Here is a 25,175-nt window from a genome sequence, read left to right on the forward strand (position 1 = left end):
TAGGTGAGTCCGCCACTATATGGGCTTTCAGCTGGTTAGTCCAAAATTCTAAGTTTCTAGCTACACACGTTGTTGCCATAGCGGGTTTTAAATTATTCATAATAGATTTCCAAGATCTTTTTAATAAGAGATCCATGCGTTTGTCCATCGGGTCTTTTAGGACCCCATGTCTTCAAAAGACAGATCAGTGGACCTGGAGACCTGAGAAAAGGCCTACACGAAGGACATTTATTTTTTGGGTCAGAGCTCTTGACCTGGAAAGAAGGAAAAAAGGGGGAGAAAGCAGGGGAATTCTTAGCGAGACCTGGTCTCCATAGACGAACCCCCCTCACAGGTGCACTAGTAAAAGGAAAGTGAACTTCCAGTGCCCAGACAGGCCCCTTGCCACTAGGGGGGTATAGTAAAAAAAGAGAAGAGACCCGAACATTACAGGTAAAAGAAAAGGCAGACTTTAACCGCTGCCTCCTACCTGAACCTTGCTGGTGCCTGTCCCCACCGGCGTAATCTCTGCGACCTCCATTAGCAGTGTACAGCGTTCGAACAGTGGCTTCCACGCCGTTTCCAAACTCCCTTAGTGCCACTGCACCGGACCGGAAACGGAAGTAGGCCCCAGCCTCGGTCCTGCCCCCTGCGTCACGCCGGAAACGACGCTGCGCTAACCCGGGGATCTGTTCTGGACACGCCAAAATGTCGACGATGCGCGCGTATGAACGCCGCTAGATCCCCGCGTTTTTCGGATCTCCCCGAGCACTGAAGGAGGAAGAGGAGCCCGGCACCATCGCCGATCGGATTGGCCGGGAGGACCGACTGTATAGGAGGAAAAAAGAGGGAAGCCCTTCTTTCAGGAACACCTGAGAGGTACTGACTCCCCCCCCCCCCCCCCGAAGATGTTCCCTCCAGCCGGAGGAAACACAAAAACTGAGGTATGCTAGGGAGGTACCTCCCTTTCTGGAGGAAGAAGGTGTTTCGTGTTGTTGTGGGTGGAGTCACTATGTCTCAAGGTGCTGTCCTGAAAGACGCCTTGGGAAAAAGTAAATACTAGATGATTATATTAATTATGTCTAACTGAATTAAATTGACTCAAAACTTTTTTTTTGCTTTAAAACACTAGAGAATAAATGTAACAGCTTGGCAGGGCTGAACACAGAGAAACTGGGTTTATATTTATAGTAACACCTAAAAAAAAAAAATTGTTATATTATATATAAAGCTTACAGCCTAAAACCATAGTTTTATTTTAAATTTCAACTGATTGTTACTCCAAATGCTTTTTACGCCAGATGATTGTAAATGTCTTCAAGATGTCCAATGCTACCTATTTTCAGGCTCTACAATAAAAAAACAAAAAAACACACAACTTTGCAAAATATGTTAATTCTGATTTATTTTCCTAGGAGTATTATAATTACAGTCTATCTTTAGCCATATGTATACTTTAAAATAGAAACACAACAGACAGTAGAGAGAATGATCGAATAGTTTCTCACCTAGGCCTAACAGATCTACGACAGGTTCTGCTGCCTTCTGGGGAGACACCTTAGGAGCCTGAGCTTCATCCTTTTTCTGTGGCTAAAAAAGACACAGGGCAATAGTCAAGTTTACACAGTGAACTATTTCACCATAATGTACTAAAAAGCAGTAATGAATACTACACGCATTAAACTGTAATATTGTCTGCAACAATGCTCTGTAGTACTGACTGATTCAAAGAGCAAAATGCTTGCCTTTGCTTTACCACCTCAAAAATGCATCTCTTATAATTTTACACCAAATTACTAAATCAAGACCTTTACTAATTAAAGCACTTAAATGAGTGTCTATAGACTCTTGCCCCATCTGGTCTTAGATCACATTGTATGTCTGTGTACCCCTACTCTTCCTAGATGTCCGACATCCATGATCAATTAAAGAGCGTATACCCACTGCAAGATTTTTTTTTGGTGCAAAAAAAAATAAAATACGTTCTATGCACGTAAAGCTGACAATACACCCGTGGCTGCTCTATACAGTAATGCAATGTTAAAAAAATAAATAAAAAAAAAGGAGAACAACGTTGGAGAGAAGAAAAAAAGGGGGGGGGGGGAAATTGTGAAAATTGTATTCCATATTTTACGGCCGGTTGGCGAAAATGTTCCCCCTTACATTGGTGGCCATGGAGAATGCTCATTATACTGGTGGTCAGTGGAAACAATCCCCTCTTACAGATGGCTAAAAAATAAAAAATACTGGTGTCAGTGGTTGTGTACAGTATTTGAGAGTCAAAAATTGTTAATTGCTAAAGGAACCTCTAGAGGGCCCCTGGTTGCGCATATACTGTATTTTCTGGCGTATAGGACTACCTTTTACGATTAAAAAAACTGGCCAAAAAGTAGGGGTCGTCTTATACACCGGGTAAGGTGCTCGGATGTAGTAAATTGTGGCTCCAGAAGGAAGAAATATGAAGCGTAGGAAGCCTTGGAAGGGGGGGTCGTCTAATACGGCGAGTACGGGCAAAAAAATCGTAATAAACTGTAAAATTAGGGGGTCGTCTTATACGCCCAGTCGCCTTATACACCGGCAAATACGGTAGTCCTAAACCATTGCTACAAACTATTTCTGGCCAAACAAGAATCTGTATTTGCACAACATATGTCAGCACAGCCACCTGTAGGATCCACCGGGATAAACTGTGACAGCGACAATGCACGAGTACAGTTGAGACACAGCTGTCACCCCAAAATAGGATATGCCTGAAGAAGGACCCATGACAGCATCACCAGGTATTAAGGAAAGCTGGGGAGTTGAAAATTGAAAATAAACTTTTGAAATTGCACTGAATGTGCAAGCTTGCTTAATATTTTAGTGATCAGGTTGGATCTACTTTAAATTGAATCTCTGAAACATAAAATATTTTTTATCCTGATGCTGCTAGCATTATTAAATAGACAGAAGGGTATACATTAAAAAAAAAAAAAAAAAAATCTCCTACATTTCTTAAAGCGGTGGTTCCCCCTTAAAAACAACTTTTTTTTATTCCACTGCCCCCCCACATTCCATCACGATTAAGGCTCTTAATATTTTTTTCCTGCTGTACATACCTTAGTACAGCATATTCACCCGTGCACCCGGGTTGCGAGTCCCGCGGGAGTGGGCGTTCCACACGTGTTTGATTGACGTTTTGCCCAAAAACGAGCTCCCCCCCGTCGCGTAAGCCGCGTCACGGTTGGCGAAAGGAGCCGAACGGCGAGTCGGCGCTATACTGCGCATGCGCATCGCCGTTCGGCTCCTTTCGCCAATCGTGACGCGGCTTACGCGACGGGGGGGGGGGGGGGGGGGGAGCTCGTTTTTGGGCAAAATGTCAATCAAACACATGTGAGGAAGGCCTACTCCCGCGGGACTCGCAACCCGGATGCACGTGTAAATTTGCTGTAATAAGGTATGTACAGCATGGAAAAAATAATAAGAGCCTTAATCGAATTGTAATGTGGGGGGGCAGTGGAATAAAAAAAATGTAGTTTTTAGGGTGAACCACCGCTTTAAGTTGCCTTCTGGTTTTTTTTGCGCCTTTCATCTGAAAAGAGGGGGGGGGAACTCTCTCAGCCAAGCACACCCTCCTACCTGCATGCCTCAGATAAAAGCAGATGGATGTAAATTCTACATAAATCATCTTCCCTCTCTCAAGATGGCCGTGGCTAATAATGCTAGGGGTGTTTTTTTAAAGTGATTTCTCAGCAAAATAAAGCATGGAGACATGGATGAATGGGCAAGTTTGTTTTGAATATTAAAGTAGTTGTAAACCCTTTACAACCACGTTATGCTACAAGTAAGCCTATATTAAGGCTTACCTGTAGCTACCCAGGATATCTCCTAAACCTGCACAGTTTAGGAGATATCCCCTGTATGTGCCGATGTCATCATGCGCACTGGGGCAAACTGAAGCAACGGCACCTGTGTGCCGTTGCTTGAGTCCGTGTGCCGTTACCGGTGGCTCCCAAGTGCATTTACGGTAGTGATGTCATTGCTGCTCCTGCCAATCAGTGCCGAAGCTGTGATATCCCCGGAACAGGTGTCGCCGCCGGAGGGGGGGGGGGGGACCACTGCCGGGGGCTTCGATCTAAGGCAATTCTTAATGAGCTAGTATGCTATGCATACTAGCTCATTATGCCTTCATTTTTTTTAAAGGGTTTACAAACTTAAAAATGTATTAAACTGCGTTTAAAATCTGTGGTGCTCAGATATAACTTAGTTCAATTTTAAGAGTGCACGCTAGAACCTTGGTACAAATATCTAAGTGGGATAAGAGCTGATATTTATTTTGCCCATCTTGCAAAATGCAGAAAGGACAACAAATAAATAAAAAAAAGAGTTTACAGAAGCCCACCTGGTGCAAAATGTAAGTTTAGCGCCAGGATCTCAAAACAATGGCAATCCAGTTGTTCAGGAACTGCAATTCCCATCATGCCTAGTCACATCTGTGAATGTCAGTTTCACAATGCCTCATGGGAAGTGTAGTTCCACAACAGCTGGAGGGCCGTACGTTGGAGATCCCTGGTTTAGAGCAAGAATGTAACAGATAAGGAAATAGGGTGTGTCATTTCATTCAGGACACACACTCACCAAATTTCACTTACTGCATTGCAGGTGCCTAGTGTAAAAAAAAAAAAAAAAAAAAAAAAAAAAAAAAAAAAACACACTTTTTTTTTTTTTTTTAACCTACAAGATATGAATTTTTAATTTATTTGATTTTTTTCTAAGATAAACTTATACTATATAATACAGGGCATAGAAGACACACTTACCAGTTTAACCTTCTCAAATATGATGGGCTCTGACTTTATTTCAGGAGCAGACTCAGATTTCTTCCACTTGCTTTCTCTCTCTTTCTGTTTTAAAATACAAGTATTTTTGCTATACCGAATTCTTGACCAAGTGTTTGTCTCTCCATAAGAATACTGGCTTTCAAAGGTTTGCAATCATGTGATTGATAGCAATTCATAATTTAAGTCAATAAAAAAGGTAAAATTGAAGAGACCCTGTCACCAAACTGACATGGTTCACTAATTGCATTTGTGCCATATGTAATGCATCAACGCATCAACTAATCTCATGAGATCAGAAGCGATAGCAAATAGTAAAGCGGATGTCCTAATGTAGGCGATGGTGCTCTTCCATGCTTTGAGATTTTTTCTGACAGCAGGCGTTAGGGCCCTTTTACACGTGCGGACCGTACATTAGATCCGTTCAGTCATGTTTTTTTATCATCAGTTGTCAGTAAACATCAGTTTTCATCCTTTTTCACTTCCGTTTTTCATCCGTTGACGTCTGTTTTCCATCCGTTTTCATCCATATAGGACCGTTTTTTTTTTTTTTTAGAACTTTATTTAATCATTTTTTAATGAATTTTGATGAAAAACGGATGTCAGCGGATCAGATGTTAACGGATCGTCCGCCAACATCCGTTTTTCGTCCGTTCCGTTTTTTTCAGGACACACACTCACCAAAACGGAGCTTAACGGAGACGGATATTAACGGACGTTAGCTGATGCTCATCCGCCAACGTTCGCTATCCCATAGGAAAGCATTGCAGTCCGTTTTAATCCGTAAACGGACGTATGAAAAAACGGACGAACGGTCCGCACGTGTGAAAGGGCCCTAAAGCAGTAGAAAATCCTCACATTTACATTTTTCAAATCAGTTTAAGCGTGCGGTTTCGAAGAATTTTATATTTATTTCACAGAATAAAAATTCTGCCCACTGAAATTAAATAAATGCTGAAGTGACGAACGTGCCTAGCCTTTAGGCGCATTTGGCATTTTAAACGCCGGTAAACTCTTGTCCTGAATGCGCTTTTTGTGCTTTTAGAGAAATGCCAGTAAACTCAGCTGCCTGAAAACTCTTCTAAACAAGTACATGGACACATAATAAACAGAGGAGAGTTCAGGGGCTTAAAAAAAAAAACAAAAAAAAAAAAACCCCAACGGCTCCTAAAAAGAAGTTTAGCAGCTACAGTGAAGGGCTAGTAGGGGGAGTGACTGTGGGTGGTCTGGAAGTCACTGGTTTTGACACTCCAGGAAGTCATTTCAGAGAGGAGCAGCACAACTAAATCTGCTTAGCAGCTGGGGTCCTGTATGTAGATACTTTAAACATTGCACATACGCAATTGGTTAACTGTAGCGAATCTAGTGACAGGGTCTCTTTAAAATCATCAGAAATTACAGTCAATACATTATCATAACATTCTTTTATTTCCTATAACTGTTCTGTTCATCAAGCTTTATATTTCTCAAATAAATCTTCCATCAGGAATTTTTTGTTTTGTCTGTAGAAGCAGCTCAATTGTTATCCTACGTGTTTGTGCACATTAGGACGATTACATGAATATATGGAGGAGTTTAGCAATTAGAGTTAAAAAAAATAAAATAAAAAAAAATTAATATGTGATGTGGGGGGAGAACTCTAAACACTCCTTAAACACCTGTACAAAAACCCTAAACGCTCCCTAACGCCTGTACAAAAACACTCCATTTAAGCATTTTGTCTGCCAAAAGAACCATTTTTATTTTTAGGCCCAGTGTGTATGGCGCTATACTGTGCAAATGTACAAAATATTTTTGGCCATACCTCAGCTTTAAAAAAAAAAAAACTGTCAGAATAAATAAAACTATGGACCCAACGTTGTTTACTCTTTGGGACTGTCACCTCTCTCATTGCTAACAAGTCACTGACTATGAAAAACATGTAGCCAGGTAAAATATAAAAGACAGCTGCGGTGCACACAAATGTCAGCAATAGCAACTTCTGTTTTTTTTACCATGACAGGTTCCTCTTAAATAAAAAAAGAGACATGAGCATACCAAAGACCCAGCTAAAGTACTGAACAGATCTATTGATAGGGTCAACTCCAGTATACACATAATGATGTTATGGACTGTTAAATTACATAAGAGTTGATTGTTCAATAACAAAAGATATGTATTCTTACTACACTGTTTAAAACATACACCTATATATAGCTGAATAGAGCAGTTGCTGAATTCTAATTGGCCCTTCGCATGCTCCAAGAGTCCAGCCAAGGCTCCTGGATGCAACGCAGGCTGACCATGTTAAAGCCAAACTCCAGTACAAGCAAAGATTGCCTAAATACAAGAGACGTGTATTCTTACTTGAATCGTGGTGTGCTTTGTGCATTTCTTCCACATCTGTGCAGTAACCCAGTGTGAAACTTTACATCTGTGCAGGAGCTTCCTTTAATAAAGACCAGTCACTGCTGCGCTATTTGAAAGCAGTCAACAGCGTACAGCTTTGCAGCTACTCTGTAGCCTCAGTAACGCTAGGTATATCTATTAAGTTTACAAACACCACTGAGTAAATAACTACTGAGCTTCAGACTAAACTGTGCATGTTTTACACCAATACTCACTCTAAATGCATTGAGGTCTATACTGCGATCCATGTATTTCTTCTTTTCATACTTCTCTCTAATAAAGGTCTCTACTGCTCTGTAGATTGCATGTTAAGGGTAGAAACAGAGGCGCAAAACTCACAGCAATAACAAAAAAAAAAAAAAAAAAACTTCCTGCCACAATCGGTATACATATTTGGTTCAAATATAAAAAAAACAATTCCGCGCCCAAAAAAAAAATATATATATATATATATATATATATATATATATATATATATATATATATATATATATATATATATATATATATATATATATATTACACATACACACACATATATACATACACACACACACACACATTATATATATATTATATATATATATATATATATTAATAAACAATAATTTGGGTGCCCATGTAAAGGTCCGAAACACACAATGTGTGCCAAGCTGCTCCCCTAGAAAGTGATGAAGTGTATGTGACTTCTATCTGATGCGTGCTAAAAAGTGTACTGGGGGCGCTATAGAGTAATATGTAATTACACAACTTATCCTATAATATGCAACAACAAGTAAATTAATAAAAAGGTGTCCTGTTAAACGTGATAAATCAATCAATAATTCAATAGTAAATAATAAAGTCCCATTGGTGCAAACAAAGATACAACATCAATGCTCGAATATCCTCTAGATATATTTCTTGCTGTGATACAAAAACCGTCTCCGGTCGTGCAAACCTAATTGATCTTCCACCACCTGGACAATTAGTACAACACCCAATGTGCACAAGTAGTAAATTGTGCTTACCAGACCTGGTTGACCTCTTTAATGAAAAAGACCTATCTTAGGAAGCTCCGGGACCCGATCGCCGCTGGGGTCCTGCGATCGGTCCCCGGACCTGAAGAACGGGGAGAGCCGTATGTAAACGCGGCTTCCCCGTGCTTCACTGTGGCGGCTGCATCGATCGTGTCATCCCCTTTATAGGGGAGACACAATCGATGACGTCACTCCTACAGCCACACCCCCCCCTACAGCTGTAAACACACACTAGGTGAAACATAACTTCTTCAGCGCCCCCTGTGGTTAACTCCCAAACTGCAACTGTCATTTCCACAATAAACAATGCATTTTAAATGCATTTTTTGCTTTGAAAATGACAATGGTCCCAAAAATGTGTCAAAATTGTCCGAAGTGTCCGCCATAATGTCACAGTCACGAAAAAAAAAAAAAAAAAAAAAAAAAAAAAAAAAAAAAATCACTGATTAGTAGTAAAAAAAAAAAAAAAATATTAATAAAAATGCAATAAAACTATCCCCTATTTTGTAAATGCTATAAATTTTGCGCAAACCAACCGATAAACACTTATTGCAATTTTTTTTTTTTTTTACAAAAATATTTAAAAGAATACGTATCGGCCTAAACTGAGGAAAAAAACTATTTTTTTATATATTTTTGGGGGATATTTATTAAAGCAAAAAATTTTGCATTTTTTTCAAAATTGTCGCTCTATTTTTGTTTATAGCGCAAAAAAATAAAAACCGCAGAGGTGATCAAATACCACCAAAATAAAGCTCTATTTGTGGGGAAAAAGGACGCCAATTTTGTTTGGGAGCCACGTCGCACGACCGTGCAATTGTCAGTTAAAGCGAAGCAAGTGCCAAATCGCAAAAAGGGGCCTGGTCCTTTACCTGCATTTTGGTCTGGGGCTTAAGTGGTTAAAGTTTATCTTGGTGGAGATTTGAAGATGCTAATTTTAACAGATTATGTTACCATTTATAATATGCCAGCCCTTTGTAGAGAAACTGGAATGTAAACCGGCACTGAGGCTGCTCTCTTCCGATTGGCCAATTAGGTGTGGACCTGAAACCACTCCTCTTATTTATACTACATATACTGTGATGTTTAGTGAACAGGTAAGCCCCTTGAAAACGTAATTATACAAAACGTACGTCGGCGGCGGAACCTGGTCATGTGTACTATGTCCTACGTCACTTCCCGATCATCTGGATAGTGTCAGCAGCTGGTGGAACGCACGCCGCCACGGAGGTGGGAGAGCCAGTGTTTTTTTTGTCAGAAGGACACTTTATGTGAGTAGCCAATTGGCTGGTGTTTTTATTCCATTTTAATAAAATAGCGTTGCACTATGGAAGCTCTCTGTTTGTATTCCATGTTCTAAAATCTCAACATTCCGAGGGTGAGGTATCGTACATGCTCCAGTCCATTTATATGTCTGCAGGCATTATCCTGCTCAATCGCATCTGACCGTCTTTTTCATTAAAGAGGTCAACCAGGTCTGGTAAGCACAATTTACCACTTGTGCACATTGGGTGTCGTACTAATTATCCAGGTGGTGGAAGATCAATTAGGTTTGCACGACCGGAGATGGTTTTTGTATCACAGCAAGAAATATATCTAGAGGATATTCGAGCATTGATGTTGTATCTTTGTTTGTACTAATGGGATTTTGTTATTTACTATTGATTTATTGATTGATTTATCACGTACAACAGGACACACTTTTATTAATTTACTTGTTGTTGCATATTATAGGATAAGTTGTGTAATTACATATTACTCTATAGTGCCCCCAGTACACTTTTTAGCATACATATTTGGTTGTAAGCTGGGGAATCTAAAACCTCATACACATGATGCAATTGTTGGCAGGGGATTGTCTGTTGACAGACTTTTGTCCTAAAATCTGACCGTTGGTACACTCCTTTTGACAATTGTTGTCCAACTTTCAGCCAACAAATGTTGGATAACGACAAACTAGAAAATTTTCGCCAGACAATGGTTGGTTATCAGATTTTCTGATGGCCAGTACACAAGTCCATCACACAAAAGTTGAAAAGTACAAACACGCATGCTCAGAATCAATGCTCACTAAACACTAAATTATCAGAAGCGGCGCTCAAGAGCTGAAATTCCCCGTAGTATGTCACTACGTTCATGTTTGTTGCACGAATATTGTGTACCGTTGATATTCAAGACAAGATCTAGGCACATGCCCTTAAGACAAAAATTTGACGCTCAGTTGGCCAACAATTGGATTGTGTGTACGAGGCTTTAGGCAGACAATACATGATTTGAATTCCAAACAAATTTTCTTTGAAAATCTCTTCAAACAATTGTTGATAGAATTTCACACCATTAGTGGGACACCGCAACGGACGATTTCCGTGCGCCTATTGAAATTGAGTAGTGGCACATGGTGGAAATGTTTTTGAAAAACGAACGATTTTCTAATCAATGATGAAAAATCGTGTAAGAAATATAATTGAAAAGAGAATTCACATAAGTGCAAGAAAAGAAAGTTCCCAGAAAGAAAAGAAGAAAATTCCCAGACAAAAAAATTATTTTCTGTAGCAACATGAGGTGAAATTAAAGGCTTGGTTAGTTGAATTTTGAAAATCAATGGTGGCACTATTGGATCACAAAACGCACACAATTTGATTTTGAAAAGAAAATTTGTTCGGAATTTGACCATGTATGGCCAGCCTTAGTAATGATGTCAGCAGGTCCTATCACGTCATGTAATCATCACATTCCGTTTAGCTTCTAAAACAAAGGATACTGGTCTATCTGCGGCCGGATAAAGTTTTCAGGTAAAAATGCTTCATACAGTCTTTTTGCTTTCCCGTTTCCCATCTCTTCCATACACTGGGGGGAAAAAAAAGCATGAGAAATGAATACGTTCTCATATGCACTCCAATTCTTCTCATTAAAACACAATTTAGCTGTTAGATATTCTCTTACCTGTATTTGTTCCTGTGTCCACTGATCCAAGTTCACAGACTTCACCCGGGATATATGGACACCCAGGTTCCTGTGGACACCAGCACAGCGAATACACATAAATACCCCAATATTCCAAGAGGCCCATCTTGGTCCTAAAATACAACCAAAAATGTTTTTTTAAATTACAGATGAGACAGTATGGGCAACGTAAATTGTACATTGCTTAGCAGCAGAAACTTTTTTTTATTTTTTTATTATGTGGCTGTTCCGCTTTGCTGACCCATCTTGCATTTGGGACGTTGCTTCACATGGAGGAAATGAGGCATCTTGTGACCACACTACTGACAGATGCAAAACAAACGGAAACCAGAGGGCGGAAGAGTGCACCAAGATGATCATGCAGCTTCAGTAAAAGTAACGTATGGCTTTTTATCACATCCCAAAGCAATCCATGTATTGCTTGAACAACAGGAAAGGGCCTATATTCCAAAAGGATGTGCAGGATGTCCTCTATTTTTACTGTTATATCATTAGTGGGAAGATTACTGTAAAAATGTCAGTTATCAAAAGCATGAAGAGGAAAAGTACGCTATAGCTTATTGTGACAGCCGCAGAATAAGAACTCAGCAACTATTTTTGCCCATTTGGATGTTTTTCACCTTACTTCAAGGAAATTATTAAGATAAAAAAAGTTTAGGCTTTATAAAAACACTTTAATTGTGCCCGAGTAGTACTCTAAAAATGTTACTTTTTATCTGGAATTTCTTCTGAAAAAAATAAGAGCACTTCTTGGTATGTGAGGGTGCCTACAACCTCTTGTGCTCACAGCCACATAACTGCATATATGAAGTGTCAATCTAATGCCCCATACACACTATTAGATTTTCTGTAGATTTTTGTCTTCAGATTTACCAAAACCATGTACAAATTGAAACTCAAAAGGCCCCTTTCAAACTGGGGCGGGAGGTGCATCAGCGGTAAAGCGCTGCTATTTTAGGCGGTGTTTTACTGCCAATTTCCACTGTGGAGGCGCATTGCCAGCGGTATAGCTGCGGTGTCCCATTGATTTCAATGGGCGGGAGCGGTATTGCACACCTCTTCTTCACCGCTCCAAACATGCTGCTAGCAGCACTTTTTTTACCGTCCTGCTAGCGCACCGCTCCAGTGTGAAAGCCCTCTGGGCTTTCACACTGGAGACACAGCAGCGGCTGTTTAAGGACGGTTTGCAGGTGCTATTTTTAGCGCAATAGCACCTGCAAACTGCTCCAGTGTGAAAGGGGTCTTAAGGTTTGACCTCATATTATATGGTTTTGGTATATCTGAAGACAAAAGTCTGCAGAAAATCGAATAGTGTGTATGGGGTCTGAGGCTGCTGCCTCCGATTGTTTAGCTGGCCATAAATGGATCAAAATTTGTTTGCTTTAGAAGCGACAGCACCAATTTCGATGTATGGACACCCTGACTGTACAGAAGTGGATCTACTGATCCACTTCTGTAAAACCAGCCCGTTGGGTGCTTCCTGAATGGTTGGTGTTGCTGGCTATAGCCAGCAGCACTGATCATTGAGTTCCGATGTCGGGGAAGTCTCCCTGCTGTGAGAACACAACAAAAAAGCAGAAGTGTTGTGTATGGATAGGGGAATCAGCACTTTTTTAAAATGAAAAACAATATCTAATGGGCAGAAAAGTTCCAATTCCACAACTAAAGAACATTTGGCTAAAATTAATCTCAGACAATTCAATTTGGCTAAGAATTCATCAGTCATTGTTCTGAATCAATGAAAGAATGCATTTGTAGTACCAATACAGCATAATGACGCAAGGATAATTAGCAAAACTTGGAAATAAAAACCGTTAATCCAGTATCTCTAAATAACACACGGTACTGCTAAGAAATAACGTCACAAATTGCTTTCCAGAGACTGAAAGTCAGCTAATGAGACAGGTTTCAGTCATTCACACCTACTGTACTAATCCGATAGTCAATAGTGAAATATACCAAGTCTACTAGCAAATAGACCATCCTGGGCCAATATGCTAGCACAGACTTGGTTTGTTCCTCAAGTAGCTTTGGGACTCCAGAATAACTGCTGCTAATATCCAAGCTTTAGAAGGGTCTGCAAACTTCTCTTAGCTCTCAGAATTCCCACTCTCCATCTAGAAGATATATTGCACAGCTTCCATTTAGAAGCCAATGGAACATACCGTGTTTCCCCCGCAAAACAAGTCTGGGTCTTATATTATTTTGGCAACAAAAGACCCAGTAGGGCTTATTTTGGGGGTAGGGCTTGACATGTGCCGTCTTCTCTCCCCATCTCCCTGCCTATCAGGAATCCCCAAAAGATCCTAAAATGCCCTGTATTATATAAATGTAAACTGTGCATTTTTCTATAATCCATTTGTGATAAATACCTTGTTATAGCGCCGCTCTGCGTGTCCGTGACCCGCCGAGCCTCTCTTCCTGCATGGACCTTAATTTTCTGGGGTAGTCCAGGGCACGCTTCGAGTATTGCACAGGGAGGGGGCCCCCCCAGATAGAAGAGGAGAGTAGTGTGGGATCAGCTGAGCGCTTCTCTGCACTTCCATTGCTCAATTGAGCTCCCTTACCTGCTCCGAGCACTGCAGAAAGGGGCGCGAGATCCCTGCTGACAGCTGGGAGAAGAGTGGGGACGGGGGTCAGCTGAGCACCGAGCAGTGCTGTACGGAAGGTATTTATCATATTTATTATTTGCAGCAAACAAACACAGTTTACATTATATATTGTAATACAGTGCATTTTAACAACAACTTTAAAATAGGGCTCATTTTCGGGGTAGGGCTTATAGTGCAGCCTTCCCTGAAAATCACAGTCAGCCTTATTTTTGGGGAAACGCAGTATTCCAGCAGGTTGCTTTTGTCAAGGCTTTGCCTCAAGGGTGAGAGTTTCTTTAAAATAGATGAACCCTGGCTTTTACATCAAGCCATCAACAGACACAATGGCATTTTTGTTTACCAGTACCCCATCCTAAAAAAAAATTCTCGCAACAATAATTAAAGCAGAACTCCAGCTAAAGATAAAATAGCTTTTGCTCCAACATTTCCCCTTCAATACAGAGATTACTAAAACTAGATGTGCTCAGTCTGATGGACGATGTCCCTGAACCAACATCCTGTAAGCCCAGGTCATCTCAGACACACCCTGCCTGTTGCTATGGACAGCAAATTGAGCAGCCTTCCTATGCCACTCTGCTTTTCCCTCCTGTCAGCATGCTTCTGGTCACCACAAGAACTCCTTCTGCAGCTTCTTCTCCTCACACTCCTGTCCTGCTGCACAGAGACTAAAGTAAGGCTACTACCAAATCAAATTCTTGCACTGCTTGAATTTAAGAAATACATTTAATGATGCATTCGTTTGTTTTTATGCCTGCCTAGATTTCACCTTAACTACTTCAATACAGGGCATTTTCACCCCTTCCTGCACAGGCCAATTTTCAGTGCTGTCGCACTTGGAATGACAATTGCGCGGTCATGCAAACACTGTACCCATATGAAATTTTGATCATTTTTTCCCCACAAACTTTCTTTTGGTGGTATTTGATAAGCTCTGCAGTTTTTATTTTTTGCGCTATAAAACAAGAAAAAGAGTGACAATTTTGAGAAAAAAAAAAAAGTACCGGTATGTTTTACTTGTTGCTATAATATCCCATTTTTTTTTTAAAAAACAAATTTCTTCCTCAGTTTAGGCCGATATGTATTCTACATATAAAAAGCGTATATTGATTGGTTGTGCAAAAGTTATAGCATCTACAAAATAGGGGATAGATTTATGGCATTTTCATAAAAAATTTTTTTTTTTTTTAAATAGTAATGGTGGTGGCGGTATCATGACTATGACATAGTGGACAAATCAGACACTTTTGACACTATTTTGATCATTCAGATTTATACAGCGATCCGTGCTATAAAAATGCACATATTACTGTATAAATATCAAAACAATTTCAACTGCCTACCTTTCAACTTCAATAAACTGTAAATATAATAAAACATGGAATTCCTATATCCCCAACCAGTGGAACACATGACCTTAATTTTTTTTTTTTTTTAATGGTGCTTAAGGCTTAATTTCAACAGATGCTCACAAATATCCTAACATCTGCCTGCTATGCGATGTTGTCCTCATAAGGCTTGATATCACAGAGTTCGCATAATTCATATGCCCTGGCTGAAATTATTATTTGAGAGGTCTACTGTATTTCCTATATTTAGAGGACCTTCGGCATTTTTTCATCTATTTTATTTATATTTTCTGCCCTTGTTGTTTTAAAACTTATATTTCTGCCAGTAAATACCTTCTACAGCTCCCTCCTGTTTCTTGTCTGGGGAAAAAGCCTAGACTTATGACATCATTCACTAATCCAGGCAGCAGTTTCAGCTGCCCACAGTTAAAATGGATGCAGCCAGTGGAGGGAGATTGCTGCAGGATATTTGGCAAGTACAGAATCACAGCATATATAAAATAATATGCAAAGTGGTTGGAGGGAAGCTTCAGAATGGCAAAGATGGTTTTATTCCAAGTTATGCAAGCAGACTGCAGTTCCTCTTTAAATTAACACATACTGTAGCCGACTGACTTTTCATATATGGACCCTTTCCTGTCTAAAGATCCAGCTTTGCCTTCACCTGACATGATTCTTTAAATTGGCTCTGGTTCCAAGCACAGCATCTGGAAACAGGCAGCGAAGCCTTACGGCAGGGATCTTCAAACTACGGCCCTCCAGCTGTTGCGGAACTACACATCCCATGAGGCATTGCAAGACTCTGACATTCACAGACATGACTGAGCATCATGGGAATTGTAGTTCCTGAACAACTGGAGGGCCGTAGTTTGAAGACCCCTGCCTTACGGCTTCCCACTGAGCATGTGTGAGCTACACTGTGCTTTGTGAATGGTCCCTTCCCACTGAGCATGTGCGAGCTACACTGTGCTTTGTAAATGGTCCTTTCCCACTGAGCATGTGTGAGCTACACTGTGCTTTGTAAATGGTCCCTTCCCACTGAGCATGTGCGAGCTATACTGTGCTTTGTAAATGGTCCCTTCCCACTGAGCATGTGCGAGCTACACTGTGCTTTGTAAATGGTCCCTTCCCACTGAGCATGTGCGAGCTATACTGTGCTTTGTAAATGGTCCCTTCCCACTGAGCATGTGTGAGCTACACTGTGCTTTGTAAATGGTCCCTTCCCACTGAGCATGTGCGAGCTATACTGTGCTTTGTAAATGGTCCCTTCCCACTGAGCATGTGCGAGCTACACTGTGCTTTGTAAATGGTCCCTTCCCACTGAGCATGTGCGAGCTATACTGTGCTTTGTAAATGGTCCCTTCCCACTGAGCATGTGTGAGCTACACTGTGCTTTGTAAATGGTCCCATCCCACTGAGCATGTGTGAGCTACACTGTGCTTTGTGAATGTTCTTGCACTCTTCTAGGACCTCTGATGTGTCTCAGAAGGCTGTTGGGGAAGTAGGGGCGACCTACCCACAAATGGGAGCGGGTTCCAGTCGAAGTCAGGTACCCCTCTCAAAAGTGCCAATTATTAAAAAGGACAGGAGAGGATGCAAAGAAGCGAGACTTCCTCTTTTGGGCGAAGCTTCGCTTTAAAGGGGTTTTAAAGGTCTGTTTTTTATTTTCTAAATAGGTTCCTTTAGGCTAGTTCATTGTTGGTTCAGTAACCTTTTTCTTTCGATTTCCCTTCTAAATGTTTTTTTTCTTTGTCAGAATTTCTCACTTCCTGTTTCTCCTCAGTAAGCTTGCCCCCATCATCCGGGTCGTTCTGGCTGGGGGTTAGTCAGCGTGCTCACTCCCCTCCCTTAGGACTACATCCCTGCGGGGGGACGAGGTGAACGTTTACAGCGTCTCCCCACAGGGATGTAGTCCAAGGGAGGGGGTGAGCACCCCGACTAACCCCCAGCCAGAACGGCTCGGATGATGGTGGAAAGCTTACTGAGGAGGAACAGGAAGTGAGAAATTCAGACAAAGAAAAAAAAACCCATTTAGGGCCCTTTCACACATGCGGACTGTATGTCCGCATTTTCATCCATCCGTTGCGAATGAAAACGGGACATACATTGGTCCCTATGTGATTACGGGTGTCAGCGGATGACCATTCCGCTGACACCCGTAATCGTCCGCCTCCGCAAAGATCCACATTTGCGGACGGAAGAAAACCCTATTTTTCTTCCGTCTGCCGGATCGGATGAACACGGACATAGGGTCCGTGTTCATCCGATCCCCCATAGGAGGAGAGCGGAGGAAAGACAGGGCGGTCCCTGCACAGTGTGCGGGGACTGCCCTGTCAGCTGCCAGCTCAGCTGAGATTTTACGGAGGATCCCCGCTGAGCTTTTGCGGACACACGGAGCGGATCATTACTGATCCACTCCATGTAAAAGGGCCCTAAGAAGGGAAATCAAAAGAAAAAGGTAAGTGAACCAACAATGCACTAGCCTAAGGGAACCCATTTAGAAAATAAAAAACAAACCTTTACCCTTTAAGCTGGCCTTACAATGGCAGACCACCAAACACATTTGAAAACTGTATATCCCCTACAACCGTGCTATCCAACAAATCAACAATTTTTTTTATAAACCATTATAAAATGTGAAAACAGCTGTGATTAGATAAATATAATATTATATCCACTTACATCACCAGCACTAAAGTGATTTTAAACCCAAAAGCAAACATTTTGTATATAGCAGCTTACCAATCGTTAGATGTGGTGGCTCCATTTACTTTTTTTAGGCTTTTTCCCCCTTTCGTTTTCACCTGGTGATCTGACCAGTAATACACCTCCTGTATTGAAGTGCCCCCAATCTGGATGAAAAAGCAGAATGGGGTACCTTTGGGTATAAGCATTGTTAACCTGGGGGAGGGGACTGTTAGATGTACTAGCAGATTTAGATACGCCAACAAATCAAAGCCAAACTCCAGCTCACATTTTACAAGCTGTTAGTTTTTTTTTACTTTTGGGATAAAGTTTTTTTTTAAATACAATAATCAGCTGTTTTTAAGTCCCCTGTCAGTGGTAAATGGTTTGTCTCATTCCTCTAACTGCTTCATCTGCAGGAGAGCTTGTTCTTTTGAAAACAGACTTATTGGCCGGATAACCAGGTATAAATAAGCAATATAATAAAAGTTTGCTTTTGTGTTTAATACTGCTTTCAATATGTTCTAAAAATAAATACAATGTTGTCATTGTGTGCAACGATTTTATTCATTACACAAAAAATGTCCTTGCAAAATGGATCCCTCACCTTTAACCACTTAAATTATTCACAGGATTGTATGTGTTCTGAACTCCACATCAAATGAGCGCCAACTGTGTTATCCACAACCGCCTTCAGAAAGATGGGACGGACCTCAAATTATAAAAGGTCAGATGCACATTGTCACCAATATCTCTCATAGGAAAAAAAGTATCCATATAGGAATACACAAATATTTCATAAAAAAAATCTAGTTCCCATTATTTCAAAACCGCTTCTATAGTTGCGTACATTACATAAGTGCACTATGATAAACAGCATGCGGTGCTGAGGAGAATTTACCCAGTTATGGCTTTGTTTGCACTTGCGGTTGAGGGATGGTAAAGGCATGCAGCTGAGCTGCGTTTTTACTGCCCCCCCCTCCCCAAACACTCCCCCTTTAACTGCAAAGGCAGTGGACATGGATATAGAAATGTCGTAGCTGCAATGTTTTGCATTACAGTAGCAAAATGTATCTCTACTGTTGCAGGGACCGAATAGGACAAAAGCGTGGTGGTGTGTTATGGGTTAAACAAAAGGCAGTAAGGAGGAGCATAATGCCTCCTCACCGCCCTCTGAAAAACAATCTACCACAGATCGCTCTCAGGAGGGCACCAGAAGTGTAAATAAAAAGCCAATTCGTGCCAGATGGAGTGGGATGAGTACACACCATAAGCACATGAAAACGCACAGAAACACAATCCAACACAGCACACAAAGGTCCAAAAAAGAAAAAAAGGTAGTGACCTCAAAAGAAGAGCAAGCAAGTATTGACAAAGGGTATTAAGCCTGGTACACACTATTCGCCCCCCCCCCCCATTTAACCCATCAGGCTTAATGAAAAAATAATGCAGAGCTTGGGAGGAGCTTGCTGTACTAAGCAATGTTAGTACAGCTATCTCCCCTGCTGAGCTGTGTTCTGACACGGGGATAGGTCGCCGATCGGCAGACTTTTTTCAGTCATGTAGTTTCATCAGAAGGTCGGACTGGCTGCTGTGCACGTGGGCGGGTTTCTATTGAAGCGGCAGATGATACCCAAGATTCGGCCTGCGTGTAATGCCCTTAAGGAAAATGCACCACAAAAGCAAGTAAATGAGCTTTAAAAATGCATGTCAATCGCGCGCCAAAGTACAGTTTTCTGGTGTGAACGGGCCCTAAAAGCGGTGGATCCATTTAGGAAGACATTTGTGTGGTGAATGAAACCCAGCCATACAAAAAGATTGCGGATTTTGTAGCATTATATTTATTGTTTGTATTGAATATCTGAACTTAGTGCTGGCTCTTTATGTGGATATGCCCATACTGGTAAAGACTGCAATGGCCAGAAAAAAACAAAAACTTCACTTTCCTTTATAAAGAGATCAAGCAATTACATACAGGTCTATGTGCGACTTATGTGGTAGAATTCTTTTACACACTATAGGTTGACTGCACAAACCCTTGATATTGCTAGAAATCATCATCAGGTATATGACCCTTTGTCCTTTGTAGCCAAATATAATCAGGGGACGATAGTTGACAAAGCAATCATGTAGAATTTACTACTTAGGTTCAACAACATTATAAAAAAAAAAAAAAAAAAACACACCATGACTTCCTCCTCTCCAGGCTTGTTATCTATGTAAAAGGTTAACCCATTTTAGATGCAGCTTAAAAATGCAAGTTTTTTGCTGCAACAACACAACAGTTGTGTGCACTGTCAACACAGTGTAATCAATACATCTACACCCAGCAAGAAGCCATTCTATCCCTGAAAAAATATGGAACCTAACAAAGTAGAAAGATTTTTCTCATAGCAAGGACAAAGAAATGCGATTTGTTTTGTCTCTTGCAGTAGAAAATAATTGGATGCATCACGTCACAACAAATATTTTCACCTGCACACCAATGTAGACAAACCCTCTTCTCCCGTCTTTGGCACACTGCTTTATCTTAGAAACATTCGCTTTGCTAAGTGAACAGCCTCAAATTCTTTACTAAACAACCATATTGTGTATGAAGTGTGAGAAGTATCAGTCATTATCACTCATGAAATTATTTATATTGCACAGAAAGGAATTTGAATTCCGGGTCTTAAAGCGGGAGTTCACCCGAAAAACAATTTTTAACATTAGATTGAGGTTCGTTTTGTGAAGGGGAATCGGGTGTTTTTTTTTTAAATCGAAGCCGTACTTACCGTTTTAGAGAGCGATCTTCTCCGCCGCTTCCGGGTATGGTCTTCGGGACTGGGTTTTCCTATTTGATTGACAGGCTTCCGACAGGCTTCCGACGGTCGCATACATCGCGTCACGAGTAGCCGAAAGAAGCCGAACGTCGGTGCGGCTCTATACGGCGCCTGCGCACCGACGTTCGGCTACTTTCGGAAAAAAGCGTGACGCGATGTATGCGACCGTCGGAAGCCTGTCAATCAAATAGGAACACCCAGTCCCACAGCCCATACCCGGAAGCGGCGGAGAAGATCGCTCTCTAAAACGGTAAGTACTGCTTAGATTTAAAAAAAAACACCCGATTCCCCTTCACAAAACAAGCCTCAATCTAATGTTAAAAATTGTTTTTCGGGTGAACTCCCGCTTTAAGACCCGGAATTCAAATTCCTTTCTGTGCAATATAAATAATTTCATGAGTGATAATGACTGATACTTTAGGTAAATTAGGAAATGTTTATTTTTTATGTTTGTTATCTTTCATCTTTTATTGTATCTCAATGAGAACTTATATGTGGCAGCAGTGGATCCTGGGAATGTAATTACATGGGCTCTGTGAAGTCATGCACATGAAGTCATGCACACCGGTCGTTTTTGTCATTAAAGTTAAAGCGGAGGTTCCACGGTTTCTGGAATTTTTGTTACTATGTGCAATGCTTAGTAATACAGATAGCAGTGTACCACTCACTTGCTAGCTGCTTGTACGTCTATCGGTTCGGTTTCCGTCATAAATATGAACTTTAAAAAAAATAATCCTGGGCTTTTCCATCTTGCTTGTGGGCATTGTGAAGCCCACAAGCAAAGACTTCCTGGATTCCATGATGCGATGAGAGTCACGTGACCCTCGAGATATGCGTGTATTCTCGCGCTTACTATTTCAGATGGTCTCCTGTGAGTCTTGTAACGTCACTCCCAGGAGACATTGCTCCCATAACGCACTGACGCGTCGGGGAAAAGGAGCGACAAACCCCGGAAGTGAGGCTAAATCCATCTCATTCAAGGTAATCGTAGACACCTTGAAAAAAAAAAAAAAAAAACACAGTGGCTTATACATTTATTAAGGCTGCAGGTCTGATTAATACAATGTTCAGTTTGAGGGTGACCTCCGCTTTAAAGTGGTTGTAAACCTCGGATTGTGACTTTTACCTATAGACAAGCCTAGAATAAGGCTTACCTATTAGGTAGTGAAAATATCTCCTAAACCAGGGCTTGACAAATTTGCTTGGAATCTAGGAGCCAGCTAAAAAAGTTAGGAGCCAGGTTTTTTTTTTTTTATATAAAAATGTATGGCATGGCACAGTGGTGACAATTGATGGCACAGTGGCTGCGTTTGATGGCATGACACAGTGACTGTGTTTGATGGCATGGAACATTGGTGACAATTGATGGCATGGCACAGTGGTGACAATTGATGGCACAGTGGCTGCGTTTGATGGCATGGCACAGTGGCTGCGTTTGATGGCATGGCACAGTGGCTGCGTTTGATGGCATGGCACAGTGGTGACAATTGATTGCACAGTGGCTGTGTTTGATGGCATGGCACAGTGGTGACAATTGATGGCACAGTGGCTGCGTTTGGCATGGCACAGTGGTGACAATTGATGGCACAGTGGCTACGTTTGATGGCATGGCACAGTGGTGACAATTGATGGCACAGTGGCTGCGTTTGATGGCATGGCACAGTGGTGACAATTGATGGCACAGTGGCTGCGTTTGATGGCATGGCACAGTGGCTGCATTTGATGGCATGGCACAGTGACTGCGTTTGATGGCATGGAACAGTGGTGACAATTGATGGCATGGCACAGTGGTGACAATTGATGGCACAGTGGCTGCGTTTGGCATGGCACAGTGGCTGCGTTTGATGGCATGGCACAGTGGCTGCGTTTGATGGCATGGCACAGTGGCTGCGTTTGATGGCATGGCACAGTGGTGACAATTGATGGCACAGTGGCTACGTTTGATGGCATGGAACAGTGGCTGCGTTTGATGGCATGGCACAGTGGTGACAATTGATGGCACAGTGGCTGCGTTTGATGGCATAGTACAGTGGTGACAATTGATGGCACAGTGGCTGTGTTTGATGGCATTGCACAGTGGCTGCGTTTGATGGCATGGCACAGTGGTGACAATTGATGGCACAGTGGCTGCGTTTGATGGCATGGCACAGTGGTGACAATTGATGGCACAGTGGCTGTGTTTGATGGCATTGCACAGTGGCTGCGTTTGATGGCATGGCACAGTGGTGACAATTGATGGCACAGTGGCTGCGTTTGATGGCATGGCACAGTGGTGACAATTGATGGCACAGTGGCTGCGTTTGATGGCATGGCACAGTGGTGACAATTGATGGGCACAGTGGCTGCAAAGTGAACAATATCAACATGCCTGTGCTGTGCCCTAACTTTGCTAGTGTGAACCATAAGTGCAAAAATCCTATATAGTTATGCCATAACTATATAGGATTTTTGCACTTATGGTTCACACTAGCAACACTAATAACTGTTCCGGTTTTAAAAGTATTGTCTTCTTTTTTTTTTTTCTTACCTTTAACCTTGTTCTCACAGAGCGCGAACAGCATGGGCAGCTCCGTTCCTGTGACTCCCCGTGGCACCGCCCCCTCAGAGAAAATTCCCCAATCCCCGGGACGAGAGGTGGCCGGAGGCGGAGCACCAGCAGCCTCTGCTTGTATCATCAGCTACATGATACACATTGACTCGCCGTGGCACCGCCCCCTCTGAGAAATTCCCCAATCCCCGGGGCGAGAGGCGGCCGGAGGCGGAGCGCCCGCAGCCTCTGCTTGTAGCATCGGCTGCATGATACACATTGACTCGCCGTGGCACCGCCCCCTCTGAGAAATTCCCCAATCCCCAGGGCGAGAGGCGGCCAGAGGCGGAGCGCCAGCAGCCTCTGCTTGTAGCATCGGCTGCATGATACACATTGACTCGCCGTGGCACCGCCCCCTCTGAGAAATTCTCCAATCCCCGGGGCGAGAGGCGGCCGGAGGCGGAGCGCCCGCAACCGCTGCTTGTATCATCGGCTTCATTATCCATACCACCCGATGCATAGGCCGCAAAGCCGCGGCCTCAATTAGCGGCATTACCCGATCGCGGTTGTGGGGGGGATGCGCGGCGACGCTCTCAGGATACCCCAGCTCTGGTGCCATGGGCGCCAGGTCAAAAATTCTAGGCGCAACGGCGACCTGGCGCCCGGAATTTGTCGAACACTGTCCTAAACATGCACCCTTTAGGAGATATTTACTGCGCTGATGAGATCATCAGCACGTGCGCTGTGAAGAAACAGCCGTCTCTTCACTCGCAAGTGCCATGACTGATGGCGCATGCGTGGGAGTGACATCATGTGGCTCTGGCCAGTCACAGAGCCAGAGTCTGTGCCCGCAGAAGGAAGAGGAGAGACGATGGATGCGGCCACCAGTGGGGACATCGTAGGCTTCGTTTGCAGGCAAGGGCCGTTGCATACTAGCCCATTATGCTTTTACTTTGCAGGGAAACCCAGCATTTTCATTTCTTCAAAGCATATGCCGCCACCAACCAGTGAATAGCTTGGTTGTTATGGAGTGGGTCGGGAAGCTGGCCACCACATTCTTAACAACGGATGAGTCATCAGCTGTCTTTATAAAAAAAAAAAAAAATGGAGAAAAAATAAACAGCGTGGGGGTCCCTCCCCCCACCCAATCCATATCAGTTTTTTTTATCCAGCGTTTATCCTAGTATGCATGGAGCCTTATGGTTAATTCACACGTTATGCAGTGACAGACGCTTTATCACATTGTAAAACATTGGTCACTACAGGGACACATAGGAAACAATTGTTTCCTGTGTGTTCCATTCACACTGCAACACAGCCTAGTTCTGCAGTAAAATGCAGATATACCCTTAGGCTGCATTCACACCTAAGCGACAGCTGCGTTCGCGTGTAGCGGCAGATTTGCCGCGAGTACAAATGTTTCAATTTTTTTTTTTTTCCTAAAAGTATTCCCATTGCTGTCTATAGGAAAACGCGCCTGTCGCGTGAAAAAAAGGGTCCGGGACTTTTTTTCAGGCGACAGGCATTGCGCGTCTATGAGATGTGAACCATCTCCATAGACAGCAATGGGAATTCTCCCCTCTAGCGGCAGAAGCGTCCCGCGTCGGGCGTTTTGTCGCTTAGGTGTGAATGCAGCCTTAGAGCTGCAGGAAAAGTGAATGGACTATGTGGCTTGGTTCACACCTATGCAGTTTGCCTTCAATTTTACTGGTGGTTTGCATTTTTATGGGTTTTTTATTGTCAATTTGTTGTCGGGCAGATTAAAAAATGCAAATTGCGACAAAATTACTGCAAAATCACACTACATACTAAAAAAGCAAGATTTTTTTTTAATAAAAATAAATAAATAAAGCACCATTATAGATTTAAAAAAAAAAACTAAACCCTTTCCAAAAACGCAGTGGTTGGAAAAAAAATTTAAAATTTAAAAAAACATAGGTGTAAACATGTCCCACAGGAACAAATTGCACTCCTGTGATCCATAGGAGAAGCCCAGCCAAACGAGCTTTGCATATA

At 42.1% G+C, this 25,175-nt stretch overlaps 1 protein-coding gene across 2 annotated transcripts in view; it reads right to left on the reverse strand.

Moving 5' to 3' along the window:
* Positions 1–25,175, reverse strand: part of SMAP2 (small ArfGAP2) — a 51,036-nt gene that overhangs the window by 21,261 nt on the left and 4,600 nt on the right. The window contains exons 2-6 of one of the 2 annotated variants that reach the window (XM_040337098.1): positions 11,147–11,280; positions 10,965–11,050; positions 7,400–7,478; positions 4,779–4,862; positions 1,488–1,569 (exon numbers count right to left, since the gene is read on the reverse strand). In XM_040337098.1, coding sequence (XP_040193032.1) covers positions 1,488–1,569; positions 4,779–4,862; positions 7,400–7,478; positions 10,965–11,050; positions 11,147–11,280 — 465 coding nt within the window. The remainder of the gene's footprint in view (positions 1–1,487; positions 1,570–4,778; positions 4,863–7,399; positions 7,479–10,964; positions 11,051–11,146; positions 11,281–25,175) is intronic. The other variant, XM_040337099.1, reaches the window with a different exon arrangement.

This window comes from Rana temporaria, chromosome 2 (genome assembly GCF_905171775.1).
Source record: "Rana temporaria chromosome 2, aRanTem1.1, whole genome shotgun sequence".
Classification (NCBI taxonomy): Eukaryota; Metazoa; Chordata; class Amphibia; order Anura; family Ranidae; genus Rana; species Rana temporaria.